This window comes from Dreissena polymorpha, chromosome 10 (assembly GCF_020536995.1).
Source record: "Dreissena polymorpha isolate Duluth1 chromosome 10, UMN_Dpol_1.0, whole genome shotgun sequence".
NCBI classification, from domain to species: domain Eukaryota; kingdom Metazoa; phylum Mollusca; class Bivalvia; order Myida; family Dreissenidae; genus Dreissena; species Dreissena polymorpha.
The window spans coordinates 74285693-74304377 of record NC_068364.1 but is presented as its reverse complement, the minus strand read 5'-3'; the positions used below and the strand labels follow the sequence as shown (position 1 = coordinate 74304377).

Sequence of the window (18685 nt, the reverse complement as noted above, 5' to 3'; positions counted from 1 at the left end):
TTTTACCAATGAGCCTTGCCCTGGGAAAATGGGGTTTAATGCATGTGTCTTCCTAGATTAGCTTGTTTACAAGACTCTCCACCTAAACTGGACTTCTTACAAGAAAAAATTCAAGAAATTCTACACAAAAATCCAGTTATGGCAGAAAATGTCGTCTCTGATTAGCCTGTGGAGACTGCACAGGCTTCTCTGGGGCAACATTTTACGCGCTTGCATTAAACCCTGTTTCCAAAGAGCGAGGCTTAAATGACTCGTGTGCTGAGAAAACTGGGCCTAATGCATGTGCGTAAAGTGTTGTCCCAGATTAGCCTGTGCAGTCCGCACAGGCTAATCAGGGATGATATTTGCCGCCTTAACTGGTTTTTTGTGTACAAGAGACTTCCTTTAAACGAAAAATACCATAAAAGCGGAAAGTGTCGTCCGTGAGTAGCCTGTGCAGTTATTATGCCCAGTTTTCTTAGAACACCACTCATATATTCAAACTATTCAAAACAAGCTTAGTTCAATTTTTCAAAAAAATATGTAATCTACAAGATAATGGGAAGTTTTGAAAAACATACAAAAAAACAAATAACATTTTTAGTATTTGTTTCTTACATTTTTGGGATTTGAATTATCTCATTTACCAGTAAAGCTTGCCAAAATTAACTTGATACATGTATTTAAAATCTGTCTATTTATCTCAATACAAAAACTAACATATTTATTAAAATGGTACTTAAATATATAATAGTGCAATTAATCAGTGTCAGGGTAACTTTGGCTAAACCTGCAAGACCAAACTCTAAAAGACCGTGAAAAAGAGGAGAAAACAGCAAGCAAATTAACCCTTTCATTGCTGGAACCGAATTTGAAGGCCTTTGCAAACAGCTTGGATCCAGATGAGACGCCACAAAACGTGGCGTCTCATCTGGATCCAAACTGTTTGCTATTCTGATAGTACTCTTTGAAAAAAATCGAAGAAAAAACTAATTTTAGAAATTCAGCAGATGACATTTTAGCAGAAGACAAATTTCCCAGCATGCAAAGTTTTAATAATAACAAATATGAGCCTGACTCTGGGGGAATGGGGCTTTACCTATCAGGACCCTTGTTTGGCCGTTTTTTGGGCCGTAATTCCCCATTCCCCCCTTAAAATAGTATACTTTTTCCCCTATTTCAGCAAAAAATTCCCACCTCCAAAAAAAAATATTTTTATTTTTTATTTTACTTTTATACCTATGTTGCCAGCTGGTATTGTGCTATTAACTTTTGATTAAATGTATATTTATGTATATTACATTAAAATATAGCAATTTTAAGTGTTGAATGGTTGTTGAAAAGATCTTCTGAAAAGATCTTCTAAAATTCCCCTTTTCGCCCAAAACGATGCAAATTTCCCCCTCTAAGGGCCCTGGCCCCAATTCCCTAAAGTGTAGGACGAGCCCTGTTTACCTATGAGCGTAAAGTGTCGTCCCAGATTTGCCTGTTCAGTATGCACATGCTAATCAGGGACAACAGTCTTTCCCCTCTTAAGGAATTTATCGTTTAAAAGAAGACTCATCTAAAAAAAAAACAACAGTTTAGGCGGAAAGTGTACACTTAACGCACATTAATTAAGCCCAGGTTTGGCAGAACAAGGACCATATACTTACATTCTTCAATTTTCTCGAGGTTTGTCAGCACTTTCTCCATGGACCCTCTCACTCCTCGTCTTGACGCTCTCTTCTCCATCTGAAGGTCTTTGTCGCGTTTGCGCGCGTACATGGGCTTCTGTTGGCGCCAGAAATCAGCCCGCGCATACAGGTACTCTAGCCCATCACAGACCTTGTCTTTTATCTCGCGACTCATGTCGTTGCGTTTGTTGTTGCCTGTAAGACCTTGAAAAACGAAAAAAAACGCATTAATATGAGTGAAATAATTGTATTATAAATTTGTTTTATGCCCTAATGCTTTGTATTAACTGTTTAATGGTTTGGTTATAAATGTTAGTTGCTTAAAGCCATTTTTACTTTGCTTCTGTGTTGGAAAGGGTTAATAAAACAGAAATACTTTGATTCTCAAATTGGTTTTAAATTCCAATGTTTTGTATTAACTGTTTCAAGGAGGTGATACCAGTTTTATTCATATTTGTGTTTAATGTGTATTTGTTTGTCTTGTCCACTACATGTAGTGTTTGTGTCTCACTGTTTGGCAATGTGTTCCTTGTCATACATTAACCCATTTATGCCTAGCGTCTAGAAAAAAGGCCTTGGAAAACAGCGTACACCCAGATTAGACGCCACATGATTCGATGTCTCATCAGGGTCTGCGCTGTTTGCTTAAAGGAATTTCTGTAAGCAATATTCTAAATATAGAAATAAATCTACTAGACATCCCTAACTTTGGAAATAAATTGATCTAATTTAGAAGGATGGGAGAGTCCACTAGGCATAAATGGGTAAAGAACCGTATGGTAAAATAAGGATTCTCTCCTGCTGGTGCAACTGGAATTTATCAACAAAAATGTCAATTAACTTTCAACTTATTGATGAAAACTTGCATTTTGCTGAAAATGTATTTTTTAAATTAAAAATGAATATGAATCGTATGAAATAAAATCAAGGCATTTTAACAAAAGCTGGAGTTTAACAACAACAAAAAAACGTGTCAACTGACTAAATTCTTATTGTTGAAAACTTCCATTTTGGCAGAAAATTGTTTTTAAAATTAAAATATGCAATACAAAAACAAATTTCAATGAATTTTAATAAAAAATATATAAGTTACATACTTTGGTCCTTGAGTAGTTTTTCTAGATATTCCTTATCTCCATATAGCTCCCCAAGAAGCTGTTTGACTGTCTTGGCGTCAGCTGACCCTTTAGGGGCCTCACGATCCTTGCGTTCCTCTTTCTTTGCAATGGGCTTCTGGTAGGACCCTTTCTGCTGCTTTTTGGCCTAAAGAAAAGCAGTTGAAAAAGACAACTGAACATAGATCAATCAATTGAGATCTGTCTAAGATCATGTGATTTACTACAGCCTAGCAATATACAATTTACAAGCCGCGCTGTGGGAAAACTGAGCTTAAAGCATTGCGTGGTGTTTTCCCAGATTTAAGCTTGTGCAATCCCCTAAGGTTAAACAAGGACGACGATTTCCATTATTATGAAATTTTCTATTAAACAGAAGACTCTCCTAAAAAAACAAGAGGGCCTGAAAGGCCCAAGGTATCCCCCACAACATATGCTTTGTTTGAGGATGGGTGCAAATTGGACGGATGAACATAATGATAGATGGACGGACGGAGGACAATAACACAAAACTAAGACAAAGGAAGGTTCTTAAGCCTTCACAATTTATTTAGGTGAATTAATAAGTCGTGCGTTTTCACAAAAACGCACTTCCAAGATATGGCTCCGGACACAAAAATGCCTATAGTAAAAAGCATTTTTTCAAGATACAAAGGGCCATAAGTCTGTTTTTAACAGATGGTGTACAATGCCATTTGGCATGCATCATCCTCTTATGCATTTATACAATGTATACTCATACCAAGTTTAAATGAAATCCGCCAAAGCACTTCCAAGATATGGCTCCGGACACAAAAGTGCCTATAGTAAAAAGCATTTTTTCAAGATACAAAGGGCCATAAGTCTGTTTTTAACAGATGGTGTACAATGCCATTTGGCGTGCATCATCCTCTTATGCATATATATACTCATACCAAGTTTCAATGAAATCCGCCAAAGAACTTCCAAGATATGGCTCCGGAAACTAAAAAGCATTTTTTCAAGATACAAAGGGCCATAAGTCTGTTTTTAACAGATGGTGTACAATGCCATTTGGCGTGCATCATCCTCTTATGCATATATATACTCATACCAAGTTTAAATGAAATCCACCAAGAACTTCCAAGATATGGCTCCGGACACAAAAGTGCCGGCCGGACGGACGGATGGCCGGCCGGACAGACAGACGGACGGACAACGCCAAAACAATATCCCTCCGCCTCTGGCGGGGGATAACAACAGCGAAGGTGAAAAGTGTCGTCCAAGATTAGCCTGTGTGGACGGCTCATCTGGGATCACATTTCCGGCACCTGCATTAAGCCCCATTTTCCCAAAGTAAGGCGGCTCATGTGTTTTTGTGCAGAAGCATATAAAATATGTGGAACTATAAGATCATTTAGTCTGGAATGCAACAAACATTTGTTATGAAGCATTGCTTATCTTCATTCTCTATGTTATATTATATGTACAACTTTTGTAATTATGTAAACAAAGTTGCATTAGCCGATGATCATTCTTATACGGTAATCACTTCCATTATTTAAGCCAAGTGACAAAGTGCCATACAATTAATACACAGGACAAAAACATCTCACAACAAGAGATGCGTTTGTCAGAAACACAATGCCCCTTATTGCACCGCTTTGAGGCCATATAGTTGACCTTTTACCTTAAAGGATGACCTTGACATTGACCTTTCACCACTCAAAATGTGCAGCTCCATGAGATACACATGCATGCCAAATATCAAGTTGCTATCTTCAATAGTGAAAAAGTTATTGCAAAACTTTAACCAAAGTTAAAGTTTTGGGACTGAATGACAGAGTGACAGAATGACAGACAGACAGGCCAAAAACAATATACCCCCGATCATTCGATCCGGGGGCATAAAAAAGCAATTTGTTTGATGCAAACACTAATAAAATGTATGATTGTTGACACATTAATAATGAACTATATAGATATTAGAAAAATGAAAAGGATGAAACTTTATTAAAATGTAAATTCATCTGCTTTTCCCAGCAATTTCTCAGCCCATTTTAGGCTTACAGCCTCTACTTCCTTTTGAAGCCTTAAGATTACCATAGCCTCTGCAAGTTACTTTGTTTTTCATAAAGTCATATCTGTTTTCTGTTTGTCAAATTTGTCATGTGTACAACAAATGAACAATAACATTTTTTTTGTATTCTGTAACTCCGTTACGAATATGCAATTATTATACATATCATAGATGTAAGCACAGTGTAAACTATACCAGTGATAAGAAAAATATCCCATTCCATTTTAATTGATTGCAAGAACTCTTAATGAGAACATCATTATTAGATTATCTAAATGTAAGAACAAAACTAATAAGTTTAACTATATAACTTCTTTCCCTACAATGTTGAAACATAAAAAATATGTGAAACATTATTCCACTTCTTAAAAAGAATATTTTATTTGAATAATTATGCAATCCAACAAATTATAATATTCTTACATTGTGCATGCTGATCATAAGTGTTTTAACTGATGTTGACTAGAAATGAAAAGTGTGAAACAAATAACCTGAACAGAAAAACAAAGAAAACCTTGCAAATATAATAAGAACAGACCTTTATACAATAATGGATATCGCAAACATTGTCTCCACTGAACAAAATGAGTACGACGAAATATATGGTGCTAGTTAATTGACAAGTGGATTGAAAAGTGGTTTCTAACATGCATTATGCGCACAAAAAATAGACATATATATTTCATTTAAATAAATAGGAGCCGAACAGTGCTCTGTGAAAAGGTGGTTTAATGCATGTGCGTTAAGTGTCATCCCTGATAAGCCTGTACTGTCCGCACAGGCTAATCAGGGGGACGACAGTTTCCGACTTAACTTGATTTTTGCAAAGAAGAGACTCTCTGTAAACGAAGAATAATATTAACGCAGAAAGTGTTGTTCCTGATTAGCCTGTGCGGACTTCACAGGCTAATCAGGGACGACACTTTGCGCAAATGCATTAAACCCCCTTTTCACAGAGCACAGCTCATATATTATCCCGAGCTATATCTGCATGTAAGCTACCAAGCACACAACTTCAGAACAATACCATGAAAACTCAACCGACCCCGAATTCAATCCCAAAGCTAAGTCTTCGTGCAAACTTGCTATAATAAAATTTTCATCAAGACATGTCAATGCAAACTAAAGATGATCTTGACCGAGTGATCTAAGTTGGGTCTGCAAGTTAATACACACAAGTAATTGTCATTAGTCCATCTGAACACAAACATTTACAGGAAACCATTTTTCTATTTTTAATTACAGTGACCATGACTTTGACCCAACTAGCCCTGTATACAATCCCAATCCATGACAGCTTGAAATGCTTCGAGGTCCGTCATGGTTGATGCAAAAACTAAAGTAATTGACTGGAAACTAACTGTTTGATTTTGCCAGCCTTCAGGCCATATCTCAACCTAAAAACCATGATTTTCAACTCTGTTGAAAACCTGATTAAAAATAAACAAGGGGAGACAATTTATAAAATTTCACAAAATCTTTCCATAACGAGTGCTGAATGTGCCACCAAGTACAATCCCACAAACACGTCAAAATACCACCTGACCCCTTAACCCTTTCAGAGCTGGAACCGAATTTTAAAGGTCTTTGCAAACAGTTTGGATCGAGATGAGATGCCGCAGAACGTGGCGTCTCATCAGAATCCAAACTGTTTGCTATTCTGATAGCATTCTTTGAAAAAAAAATCAAAGAAAATGCTAATTTTAGAAATTCAGCAGACAACATTTTAGCAGACAACATATTTCCCAGCATGCAAAGGGTTAATATGCAACCAAGGTCTGTGCTATAAGCACCTCTGATTCTACAATGGTCTTCTGACGGATTATTGTCTCTGATCGATACAAAGTCTCTCCTTCCTAAAAGACCATAAATCACTCACTTCAATATAAGATATATGGCATTCACCTAATAGCTAAAATACACAATTCAAATAGTCAGATGTTTTGGTTTAACCCATTAATGCCTAGTGGACTCTCCCATCCTTCTAAATTGGATCAATGTATTTCCAAAATTAGGGATGTCTAGTATATTTATTTCTATATTTATAATATTTCTTACAGAAATACCTTTAAGCAAACAGCGCAGACCCTGATGAGACAGCGCATCATGCGGTGTCTAATCTGGGTCTACGCTGTTTGCCAAGGCCTTTTTTCTAGACGCTAGGCATAAATGGGTTAAAGTGCAACTAATTGACTTTCTTGTTTGGTCAACGATATCTTTCACACAACTAAGCATAAATTAATTAAATAAATATTTTATCATGATGATTTACTCGTACTATTTTTGCTACTTTACAAGTTATGTTTGCTCGGTAAAACAACTAACATCTAACAAAATGTGTATCATAAATATACTGATCTGAAAGACAAAAGTTAAAAGTCAAATATGTATATTGATGATAATTACCATTTAGAAATGTCTGTTTTTCAGACATACAACAAGTAATACTAACCCTTTGAGCGCTGGAACCGGATTTTGAAGGCCTTTGCAAACAGTTTGGATCCAGATGAGACGCCACAGAACGTGGCGTCTCATCTGGATCCAAACTGTTTGCTATTCTGATAGTATTCTTTGAAAAAAAATCGAAAAAAATGCTAATTTTAGAAATTCAGCAGACGACATTTTAGCAGACGACAAAGCATCCAAAGGGCTAATGAATGGTAGTGATAATTATGAGAAGCTTGAATGGTTATACTTTTATAATGATAATATGTGAAGATAAAAACAACACTATATAATAACATACACATGTGATATCTTACATAAAATCTTTAACCCTTTCCGTGCGGGAACCGAATTTTAAAGGCCTTTGCAAACAGTTTGGATCCAGATGAGACGCCACACAACGTGGCGTCTCATCAGGATCCAAACTGTTTGCTATTATGATAGTATTCTTTGAAAAAAATCTAAGAAAATGCTAATTTTAGAAATTCTGCAGATGACATTTTAGCAGACGACAAATTTCCCAGCATGCAAAGGGTTAGTATAAAGTATCCTCAAAGTGGAAATCAGGAAAAAGAAACCAAAACCATCAGTTGTGTGCTTTACAATTATTTGCAGGAAGTGAAATTTAGACAAAAATCACATTAAATGATAAACAAATATTTGCTTAATTAAAAATGCACATCAGGTTAAACTGGTAAAATCATGTTGGGAAATGTGAGTATTTACAGGGAGTTCTAAATCTCACCGAGAAGATGATTGCCTGATTTCCTAATTATTTATAACTGTTTTAAACTTGTCTTGACCCTTTACCACTTAGATACATATTTTCAAGCATTTGTAGTTCCTTAGAAAGTTAAATTTAATTAAATGCCTCTCTTACTAAATTTAAGTTTAAAAGGCTCTATTTCCAAACCTTAGAAACTGATGAGCAGCAAACTGCTGTTTGCACATAGCTTTTTTTGACTTTGCTTCTAAGTGGGAAAGGGTTGTAAACTTGTCTTAATTTAAAAAAATCCGACGGAAATGCTCTTAGGGCATGATATTTATTACCTCGATGTTAGAATTTGTTTTAGCCAGGAATTTATGACATGCAGTCAATATGTTTAAGTTGGTATTCATAGAAATGTTATGTACGAGGGGAATAGTTCTTTGATTTTTTGCTGATACTGTTCAAGACATTGATGGAAAATATAATGTATAATAAGATGAGCTATTTGTTTCATCATAGCTGTTCATTGGCCAAGTCATCAAAGCAAAGTATGTCAGAAAACCATCTTCAAAGTGCTTGAGTGTCTTGTTAGTAAACTGGTCAGCAATTTTAAGGCGGGGAAAAGTTTGCCATATAATCATCTACAACCAAAGGAAATATGTTAAGATATTTAGAGATACAGTGGGTATTCAAATGACTTTTGTTTAAGCCAGGTTCTCATGACGACTACTTCTTCGTCACTGATTTTATCACAGAAACTGGCCTTTTATGTTTATGTTCTGAGGATTAAACTCCTGTATGTTGGTTGACATTAAAATATTGTATCTGATGATATATTTTCTATCAGATACATTACTTTCATGTTTAACCAATTAAACACAGTGTGTATTTATTTATTTTGCCATTTTAGAATATTATTTATATATTAACATGTATTATCAAAGGTTAAATCTCTAGTGAAAGGTAAAATCAAGAAATACTTTCATTTGCAATAATTAAAGTTTTCTTTGTCATGTACAATATTTACACTCAAACATTTGTGTACAAATAAGTAACAATATGGAAATTTTGTATTAGTATTAAGAAAGGATATATTTTTTTCCATATCATACATATGAGAGTTGTTCGGAAAGTTAATTCACATAATTTTGTAAACATGATTAACATTAGATGAAGCTTATGAGACATTTTCTTTAACCCATTTATGCCTAGTGGACCCTCCCATCCTTTCAAGTTGGATCAATTTATTTCCAAAATAAGGGATGTCTAGTATATTTATTTCTTTATTTAGAATATTTCTTACAGAAATTTCTTTAAGCAAACAGCGCAGACTCTGATGAGACGCTGCATCATGCGTCTGGGTCCACGCTGTTTGCAAAGGCCTTTTTTCTAGACGCTAGGCATAAATGGGTTAAGTAAATGTAAATAACATCACCATAGCAAAAGAAGGTTGTCTTGTTCAGAGTTTTGCAACATACTTTCCGAACATCCCTGGTACAAGACAGTTCTGATATACCGTATATGTCCTTATTGACACTCATGCCCTAATAGACGCGCAGGCCGTCTTATCTGGGGTTTATCGGAATTTATCGGAACCATAAGATAAGATTTATGTAGCCCATAATCCATTAAAGAGTGACACATAACATCTGAAAACATCGTTTCTGCGGCCATTTTGTTTGCAACACGGTGACACCGTAATTTACTGAGATCAGGATAAAGGTGCGCAGTGCGCTCTTTTCTAATTAACACGAAAAAGTGTGCATCATTTCCGTAATTTGACGCGCACCATTTTGCAATGCGATGCCCGTTGTTTAAATCTTATATAAGATAAACTACTTTTACACAAATTATTTGTTTGCTCTTCGACTTATGAGATCGTTCATAAAAAAAATCAAGGTATATCGATCCACGCGTCATTTGTTTAAGTTTTTGTTCTCATGAAAACTCGTTGATTTACAACGCAAAACGTCTTATTTGAACTGACGCGAATTAATTTAATCTTATTTCTCAGCTTCGCATTTGCTTTATTTTGATAATTTAATCCAAAGTTAAATGTTAGCTAGTGTTTTTTACTGGAATTGTAAACAAAGAGTCAGGTAAAGTCGTCCAAAAATTTGCACTCTGTGTAAATTGATAGTTTGAAGTCATCAAAGGAAAGCTGCTTCCTGTCAGAAGCAATAAAGCGACAAATTTCTTGCCGATAAAATTGGCTTCCTTTGTCAAGCAATCAACATGCCGAACCAATTGCGTGTTTTTTCCTCAATGGCAATCGTCCAATTTAATTATAGCACGTGCATAGCTCCGCCTTCGAATCTTTTGCAGAGAACGGAGGTGGAGTTTAATGGTTAATTGAGCAAGTTGAGTTCCGATTCGCCGAAATTACTCGGCCCTAAGCATTGAAACAACAAATACAAGTGTCAATGATTTTCCGATCTCTGCATAAATATGCTACCGTGCGAGTATACTATGTAGGTTACAAACCAACACAAATAATAATTATTGTCGTCAGCACAGGTGACGATTTGTGTAAAATGGCGCATTGCAATGTATTGGGTCTGCAGCAGACTATGTCATACGATTGGATTAAACAATGTTGTGAGCGGCAGGTAATCAAAATGTTATAGATATAGACGGGCGTTTTATTTTTCTTTCATTAGAGACAAACAAATGATATTTGTCTAATGGCCAGCGCTATCATAGTCTGTTTCCACATCCATATTATATGTTGTCGATGTATATTCCTCGAGGACTGCATGTAACTCGGGTGCAAGGCAGCAGTGAGGGACGTTGTCATGAGTGGCACATGCGCTTTACGCCGATGACGCCAACTGTATGGTATTGAGTGTTCGAGTGTATTGTTTGTCACGCTATAAATACTTATCAACTAGTCGCAGTGAAGGCGCGAAACCCCGGGTCAAACTGGATTTAATGGTGAGCGTATCTTAATGGCGAAATATTTAAGTCAATGAAAAATAAAATGGGATCCACGAACTATTTGCCTAAAATTGGACATTGCGATGTAGCAGGTCAGCAGCAGACTATGTCATGCGATTGGATTAAACAATGTTGTGAACGGCACTCCGCAGGTAATGAAAATGTTACACTGTTCAAATATGAGGAATAGGTAATAGTGGTTCGAATTTAATGCGCAGGGTTCTTGAAAAAACACGCGCAGTGCGCGTCAATAAGGACATATACGGTAGCTACATAATGTGAATGAAGATGAAACAATAGAATGACAATAATGGTATAAATTAAGATACTAAGTAAACAATAACAAGTGAATGTTTAAAATCACTTGATAGACAATGTTATTGTCGATACCACAAGTTTGGTTTTGTAAAATTGAATACAAATTATTGTTTTTTCAGAATACTCTAAGGGTTTTACATACTACAACCAGGAGCATGTTTCACAAAAATTTTTATGACATTTTCATTTTGAAGAAAAAAAAGGTTTGGAGTAATGAAGTTTTTTATTATTTTGATTGGAATGAAATGGCAAAAAATGTCATGCCTGCTCATTCGAATCTTAAGATCATGTTCCTGGTAACCAGCTATGTGTTACGCTTTTCAATGTAAATGCAAATTGATGTTGTTACCAGATGTTCATTAATTTTATTTGCTAGCATAACACTGTGAAATAAACAATGTAAACTTAGTCACATTGATATAAATATAGTTTAACTTAATCATAAAATATAAATTGTTCAATCTGGACCATAATGAATATTAAGTGACTTTCAATTTGATTTCTAAATGGCTAAAAACATAATACAAGATACTCATGGTAAGTCATTTAATCTTCAACATTTTTTTTATCAGACTTTTTTTTACTATGCCATAAAATAATTCCGTAAACACGCCCCAGGAAGAAAAGGAAGAATGAAAGGATTGTAAGAGTCCCAGAACATTAGTAGTGTGAATTTGTGCTCGTTTCTATACCTTTGCCTTCTGTTCCTAAAACAATACACAGATTACCAATGAGAACATGATAAAAGCAATGTACAAATAAATGATGAAATGCACTAGTAAGAAACATGATCAGCAAATGTGCAGTATAAATAACCTGGAAAAAATAACATGAAAACTGCAGTATATATTTGTATGAGTATAATTTAAGACATTGGTTACTTCTAATATTTATTTAAGGTAACTAAGGTTTTTGGTGTAAGAATAGTTGGGCTTTAATATTCTGAAATTTAGTTTGTGGTTATTTAACTTATTCCGTTAAAAACTACCGGTACATTTTCAGATTGGGTCATATATTCAAATTATACTTGTTGCTAATAAAATAACTTAAACGTCGTTTCATAATAATGATAATTACAAATTTATTAACAAATGTTAGTCTTAAGTGATTTATTTTCTGTCAGTAAGACACAGTTGCATAAAAAAATCAAAAATAAATGACTCTTATAAAACTTCATCCTTAAAGTCTGTTGTACAAAAATGACATAAAATGTGCATAGGTTATTGTTTAAGAAAAAACATATTTCATCTAATATATGTGCTTCCATTTACCTTATTTCTATCTGTGAGAAGTATAAAATCTGCTTTAATGATAAAAAAGCACACCTAGAACCATTTGAATTAGAGTAATTGAGTAACAAAACAATTTACAAAAAGTACAAAATAAAATATTCCTATTCGATTGTTTTACATTTATTAAAAATAATCATCTAAATAATTGTATCACATAGAAACCCAGAACAAATTTTATTCCAACATGCATAATTATATCATAATTCTCTTAATTGCCTATGGTTAAATAAAACTTATAAGTATATGAAATATTGTCATTTCCTTGTTTATTACCATTAAACACAAACTAAAAAGAAAGCTTAATTGTCAAAATAAATAAATAAATTCAAACATTTTTTGATAACCACAACATGATGCTATGCACAAATTACATAAAAGGCATGTATGTACCATCAAGTTATATACTACATTATGTATAGGATATATTAAATGTTGAACAAAATCTAACAACAATACTATCAATATATACCCTCAATATATAAATGTATAAATGCCGCTAACACTGACATACAAACCTGCCGTTCGTACAACTTATAGCAAGCAAATAACTGTAAACAACGTTGCTATTGTTAGAAATTATTAATACAACACAATGCCAACAGTTTGAAATGCCACTGTTTATAAATATTCTGAAAATGAAAAAAAAAACATGACAAAAGAGTACAAGGTGGTTGCTACAAATAATGTTTTTCCTTGGAAAAAACCAATAGCGAGCTTCAAGATCTAACATTTATATTGCCCACTGTAATTAAAAAGTACTACAGACAATACATTATGAAAATGGGCAAAAATATTATGGCACAACCTTCAACAAACAAAAAGATACTCAAGCAATGTAAGATTTGTTTTAAATAAGCAATTTTGAAGCAAATCTAACCCTATAGCCTGACCACATTAACTTGGAACTGGTGAACTCCATGATGGGCATAATTTTTACGCATATAATGCTTCCTATATTTTCATTTGTCTTTTTATTGCATGCTAAAATGTGTAAGTTTTATGAGACCATATCAGTATATGTTGATGTTGATGAGATTCGATGGATCTATCGCAATCACATCTAGTACAAAAACTAATTAATTCTTTGTAACTGTACTTAAATCTGTTCATGCATATAACAACAAATAAAAGCATACAATTGTTGCCACTAGAAAACAAAATAATCATGCAATTATCAAAACCAAAAGGCATACATGTTAATTTTTACAATTTTACATGCAGTTACGTAAAGTTATTCATTATAATAAATTTTATCTACAAATAGAATACTGTTACATGTAATTGTATCATTTATTTTTTTGAAAACCTTATATACTTCTGACAAAGATTCTAATACATTGATATCATATTGAATAACACTTAGATTGCAATAGGGTACAAAGAATGTGTAATAAAATTATAGATCAATCAACTTTGTTCTCATTCTGAGAATTTTGTTGAATTTTTACCGAAGAGGCAAACAATGCAAATGATTTTTTATCTTAATATGATTTTTATTTATTCCTTACAAATAACATCCATACCACTTGTTATTCACTGCGGGGAATCACCTGATCACAAAAGTACATCGTACGCACAAAATGGCGGAAAAAGCTCTCGCTTAATGATGAAAATCAAGGTCTTCTCATATTTTATAATATCTAAATTAATGATAACTATGCGCAAAGTACCCGCTTAGTCTCCTTATGTACTTTGGTAATTGTTGTTCTTCTGAGATTTCTGTAGTTTTCTCAATCATTCAGACACAATAAACAATGAAAATTGTACATCGTCTGAACATACTTTATTTTGACGCGTTTGCTATTCAAGATGACAAACAAACAAATAAATACAACAGTTTTTGCTTTCTAACATGCTTAGAATATAATAATAATAAAATTGTAATAACATCTGTGATTAGCCAATAACTTTATTTATAGCGCTAGTATTCTTTTAATTTTACTACAAAAATCAATAGTTGCGCATAGTTATCATTAATTTAGATATTATTAAATATGAGAATACCTTGATTTTCGTCATTAAGCCAGAGCTCTTTCCGCCATTTTGTGCGTACGATGTACTTTTGTGATCACATGATTCCCCGCAGTGTTATTGGATAATAATGCTTTTTGATATTGGGGTTACCAGTCAAGATTACATGTTTATTGTTATGCTGATTATTTCCTGGTGTAAGAAAAAAAATTGTTAAAGTTACGGCCCTGACAAGTTCATTTAAAAACATCATAAATTTGCTTAGTTATTATGTTAATATATTTTTGTATTAAATGCATTGGTTTTGTTGCAAAAAAGCATGTCAAAACAATCATTATAGCCTGGTATTACCTACTTTTACAAACTGTTATGTATTTTATTCTTATCTAAATACCCTCATATTAAATTCTGGAGTCGGAATGGGCCTCCACTGTAAAGCAGTGACCAACGCAAACTTAATTTAGTATTTAACTCGAAAACCATCATCATTTCGTATTTTACAGTGACTTTGAGTTGTTCATTATTTTTACTGGGAAACATTGAAAAAATATTAAATTTACAGATAAATTGAGTCGCGTTCTGAGAAAACTGGGCATAATGCATGTGCATAAAGTGTCATCCAAGATTAGCTTGTACAATCCGCACAGGCTTATCAGGGACGACACTTTCCACCTTAATTGGATTGTTGCTAAGAAGAACTTTCATTTAAACGAAAAATGTCATAAAAGCGGAAAGTGTCGTCCGTGATTGCACAGGCTAATCTGGGACGACACTTTACGCACATGCATTATGCCCAGTTTTGTCAGAACATGACTCAATTTAACAGACACAAAACGAGTTGCCACTTCATAATACTATCACTTTTTGACCTAATACTCTGACTATTTCAGCATTATAGTCTTTTAATGTAATTTTCTAGTTATCAACAACAGCATCTTACAAAGACTTTTTTTTACAAAGACTTTTTGCTCTATTTGGAAAAGTACCGTCACCGTTACAAATGGGAAAAATTAGCACACAAAATACTGAAATTGGGAATATTTGCATCAAGTAATCTTCAGATTGGGAAATCTGGGTCCTTTAATTGCTTGGCACTTAATTTCACAAACCCATTATACTATTCTTTTACGTGCCTTTTAAATGAATTTTTCAATTTTAGTGCTCCTTTTATTTATGCACTTGCAGTTAATTAGCTTTTGGAAAGACATTGACACATATCTCCTTCATTTGGGAATTATTCAGCCAGCATTTTTAAGCACATTAAGCGAATGTCATATGAAGTAACAAACACAAGTGATATTGCTGGGTTTAATTTTTTTGGAAAATAATATTTACAATAAAAAACATCTCACTATTCAGTTTCAGGACTGCTGTAGGAAATATTGCAAAAGACTTTACCTATAAACACTTATTATCAACTTGTATTTCTACAACCTAGACATAATGATACTAATAGAACGAACTTTTTCATACAAAGGTAGGATGATAAAATTGTATAAACAACATAAAAACCCTAGAGAAGAATGCTGTAAAATTAAAGCTTTTTTTTCAACACAAAAACACAGCAAAAGTAAACAGAACACTTCTGGATTGATTGAAGTTTTGTTTTTTGAATTTAAGTTAAATTGAGTTAATGTAATCATAACTTTTTTGTACATAAATACTTTTTTAACACTAATGTTTTCCATGTATACATATTCACTCATCTTATGTGAGTGTTAAACTTTCATACAGGGAATATGTCCAAAAAATTATTATTGAGTGCAATTTGATTAAAATTTCAGTGTCATTTTCAGACAAAAGATATCAAAGATGTAGAATCTACATAAATTATGCCAATTTTTTGGATTTTTTTTTCTATTTTTAAGGTGTTTAAATTTGTGTGCTACCTAGTAGCCATTAAAACTAGCAAGAAATTCAAAAAGACCCGTTTAACAGTAAATAAATGCTTGAGTGGAAAACTGATGTATCTGATACCCTCTTCAATCTTAACTTTTTAAACATCTCTAGTTCTTACCTCTTCCTGTTTGTAGAAATATGACATGTCACCTTTGTTTGCCTCCAGCTTGACAGATTCAGGAGCTTAAATAATCACACAGGAAGAAATGCAACAATTCTGTTCTTTACCAACAAAATCATATGCATGTAATTATGGCCATAAAAAAAGGAAGCGAACTAGCTTTGCGATAAAAGAAAACACCAAACCATAACAAAATACAGGTATTACACAATGGTCAATAAATACTACAATTTTTTTTCAAAACCTTCTTTCATTACTTAGTATCATTACTGAAATGTGTGAATTGTCTGTGGGGCAAATCTATGTATGGGTAAATAATGTTTAGTTTCTACCTTAGGCTTATTTAAAAAGTCTTGAGTTTTCTGGGACTAGAACCAGTACTTGGTGTCTTTAGGGGAGATCTAAAGAACGCTCCCTCAGTGGGGATCAACCTGTGACCTCCTGATCGCTAGGCGGATTCCATATTCACTACGCCACAGCCACCTCAAATTATGTACATTATGTTTGGAATTGAAGAATACTTTACAAATTATTTGTCACTTATGCCTAGCGTCTAGAAAAAAGGCCTTGGAAAACAGTGTAGACCCAGATGAGACGCCGCATGATGTGGCGTCTCATCAGGGTCTGCGTTGTTTGCTTAAAGGAAATTCTGTGGAAAAAGTTCTAAATATAGAAATAAACAAACTAGACATCCCTAATTTTGGAAATAATTTGATCCACTTTAGAAGGATGGGAGAGTCCACTAGGTATAAATGGGTTAAACTTACTTCCAATGCTGTTGTTGATGGCCTCTTGGGATTTCTGGATTCCCAACCGAAACTCTTGCAACTCTGGCCGCAGTCTGTGTCCTCGGTGATAAAACATGAGGGCTGTCTCAAAATCACCCTTCTGGTACAAGGCTTCTGCCTTTTGGAACAACCCCTGATTCACAATAATACTTCATTAAAATTCAGAAAGATACAGAGCATTTAATTAACACAAAATGTATCAAATGCTTATTATTCGGCAGGTGACGTAATACACATGTATATCCAAATTACAATACAATGGGTATAATGTTGTATTGTTCAACAAGAAAAAAAAATTGTCAGAAAACTTAATTGCGGCATATATTAAGTTATATTGTTGCTAAACAAAAATTAGCTGCTTTTTTTCATCATCTCCTGCTCTCTGAGAAACAAATAAAAAAAATATAAAAAAAATGGCTAAACTATTTTACAGAACAAGCTCTTCTTGTAAAATTTTATCTTTCCGAGTATTTGTACTTTTTCTTGCTGGTATTCATCATTTGAGATGTGTAAGTATTATTAATGCATGTCATGTTTTTGGAACATAATTTCTTAAATGTAATATAATTAAGTCTCACTCTGGAAGATTTGACTTCATGCATGTACCTTAAGTGTCATCAAAGAATAGCATGTGCAATCCACACAGGCTAATTGGGGATGACACTTTCCATAATTAAAGTAACTTTCATTTATATGTCACAGGGTGAGAAAATATAGGAAGTTGCTTCTTAGCAAAAATCCACCAAAGGCGGAAAGCGCACATGCATTAAAGCCTGTTTTCCCGAGGCAATTCTCAATCATATGGTTTGTTAATATTCCAACCTTGATCAGCGCTTTGTTCTGCTCCAAAGCAGCCTCAGCATCTGCGAGGGACGCCTCTGCATTACCGACCTGCAGGTAGCACTTGGAGCGTGTGACCAGACAGTGCTGATCTTCTGGCTTCAATTCAAGGGCCTGAAAAATACGGATACTTGGTAACTAAAATCTTGAGAATAAAAATAAAGCTTTATTTGTTTGTCAATTAGAATCATTGGTTATAATCATTATTTGGTTTTGGTATTTTAGTACACTTTAATTAAGGGAATAATTATTGAACATTCAAAATCACAAACACAAACAATTTTAAACATGCAGCTGGTATATAAATACACTTAAGTACCAAAGAAATTAGGTTAATTTCTTTGCTTTCATTCTGATGAATTGATTGATAAATTTGACTTTTTTTAGACACAAAGTGCCATATAAATCTGTGTATATTAATGTTTAATCACAAATATGCTTCCATAAAGTAAAATGTAAAGTGCTTATACATCAAATGGAAAAGAAAAAAGGTAAATAAATGAATAAGTGGCCTAATCCCTGATTAGAGCATAATCTTAATCCTGTCCACATAACTA

The 18685-nt window shown here is 33.8% G+C and overlaps 1 protein-coding gene across 1 annotated transcript in view; it reads right to left on the bottom strand.

Moving 5' to 3' along the window:
• LOC127849237 (outer dynein arm-docking complex subunit 4-like) overlaps window positions 1–18685 on the bottom strand; it is a 55516-nt gene that overhangs the window by 36496 nt on the left and 335 nt on the right. The window contains exons 2-7 of the mRNA XM_052381957.1: window positions 18111–18242; window positions 17268–17421; window positions 16498–16562; window positions 11910–11924; window positions 2753–2918; window positions 1635–1859 (exon numbers count right to left, since the gene is read on the bottom strand). Coding sequence (XP_052237917.1) covers window positions 1635–1859; window positions 2753–2918; window positions 11910–11924; window positions 16498–16562; window positions 17268–17421; window positions 18111–18242 — 757 coding nt within the window. The remainder of the gene's footprint in view (window positions 1–1634; window positions 1860–2752; window positions 2919–11909; window positions 11925–16497; window positions 16563–17267; window positions 17422–18110; window positions 18243–18685) is intronic.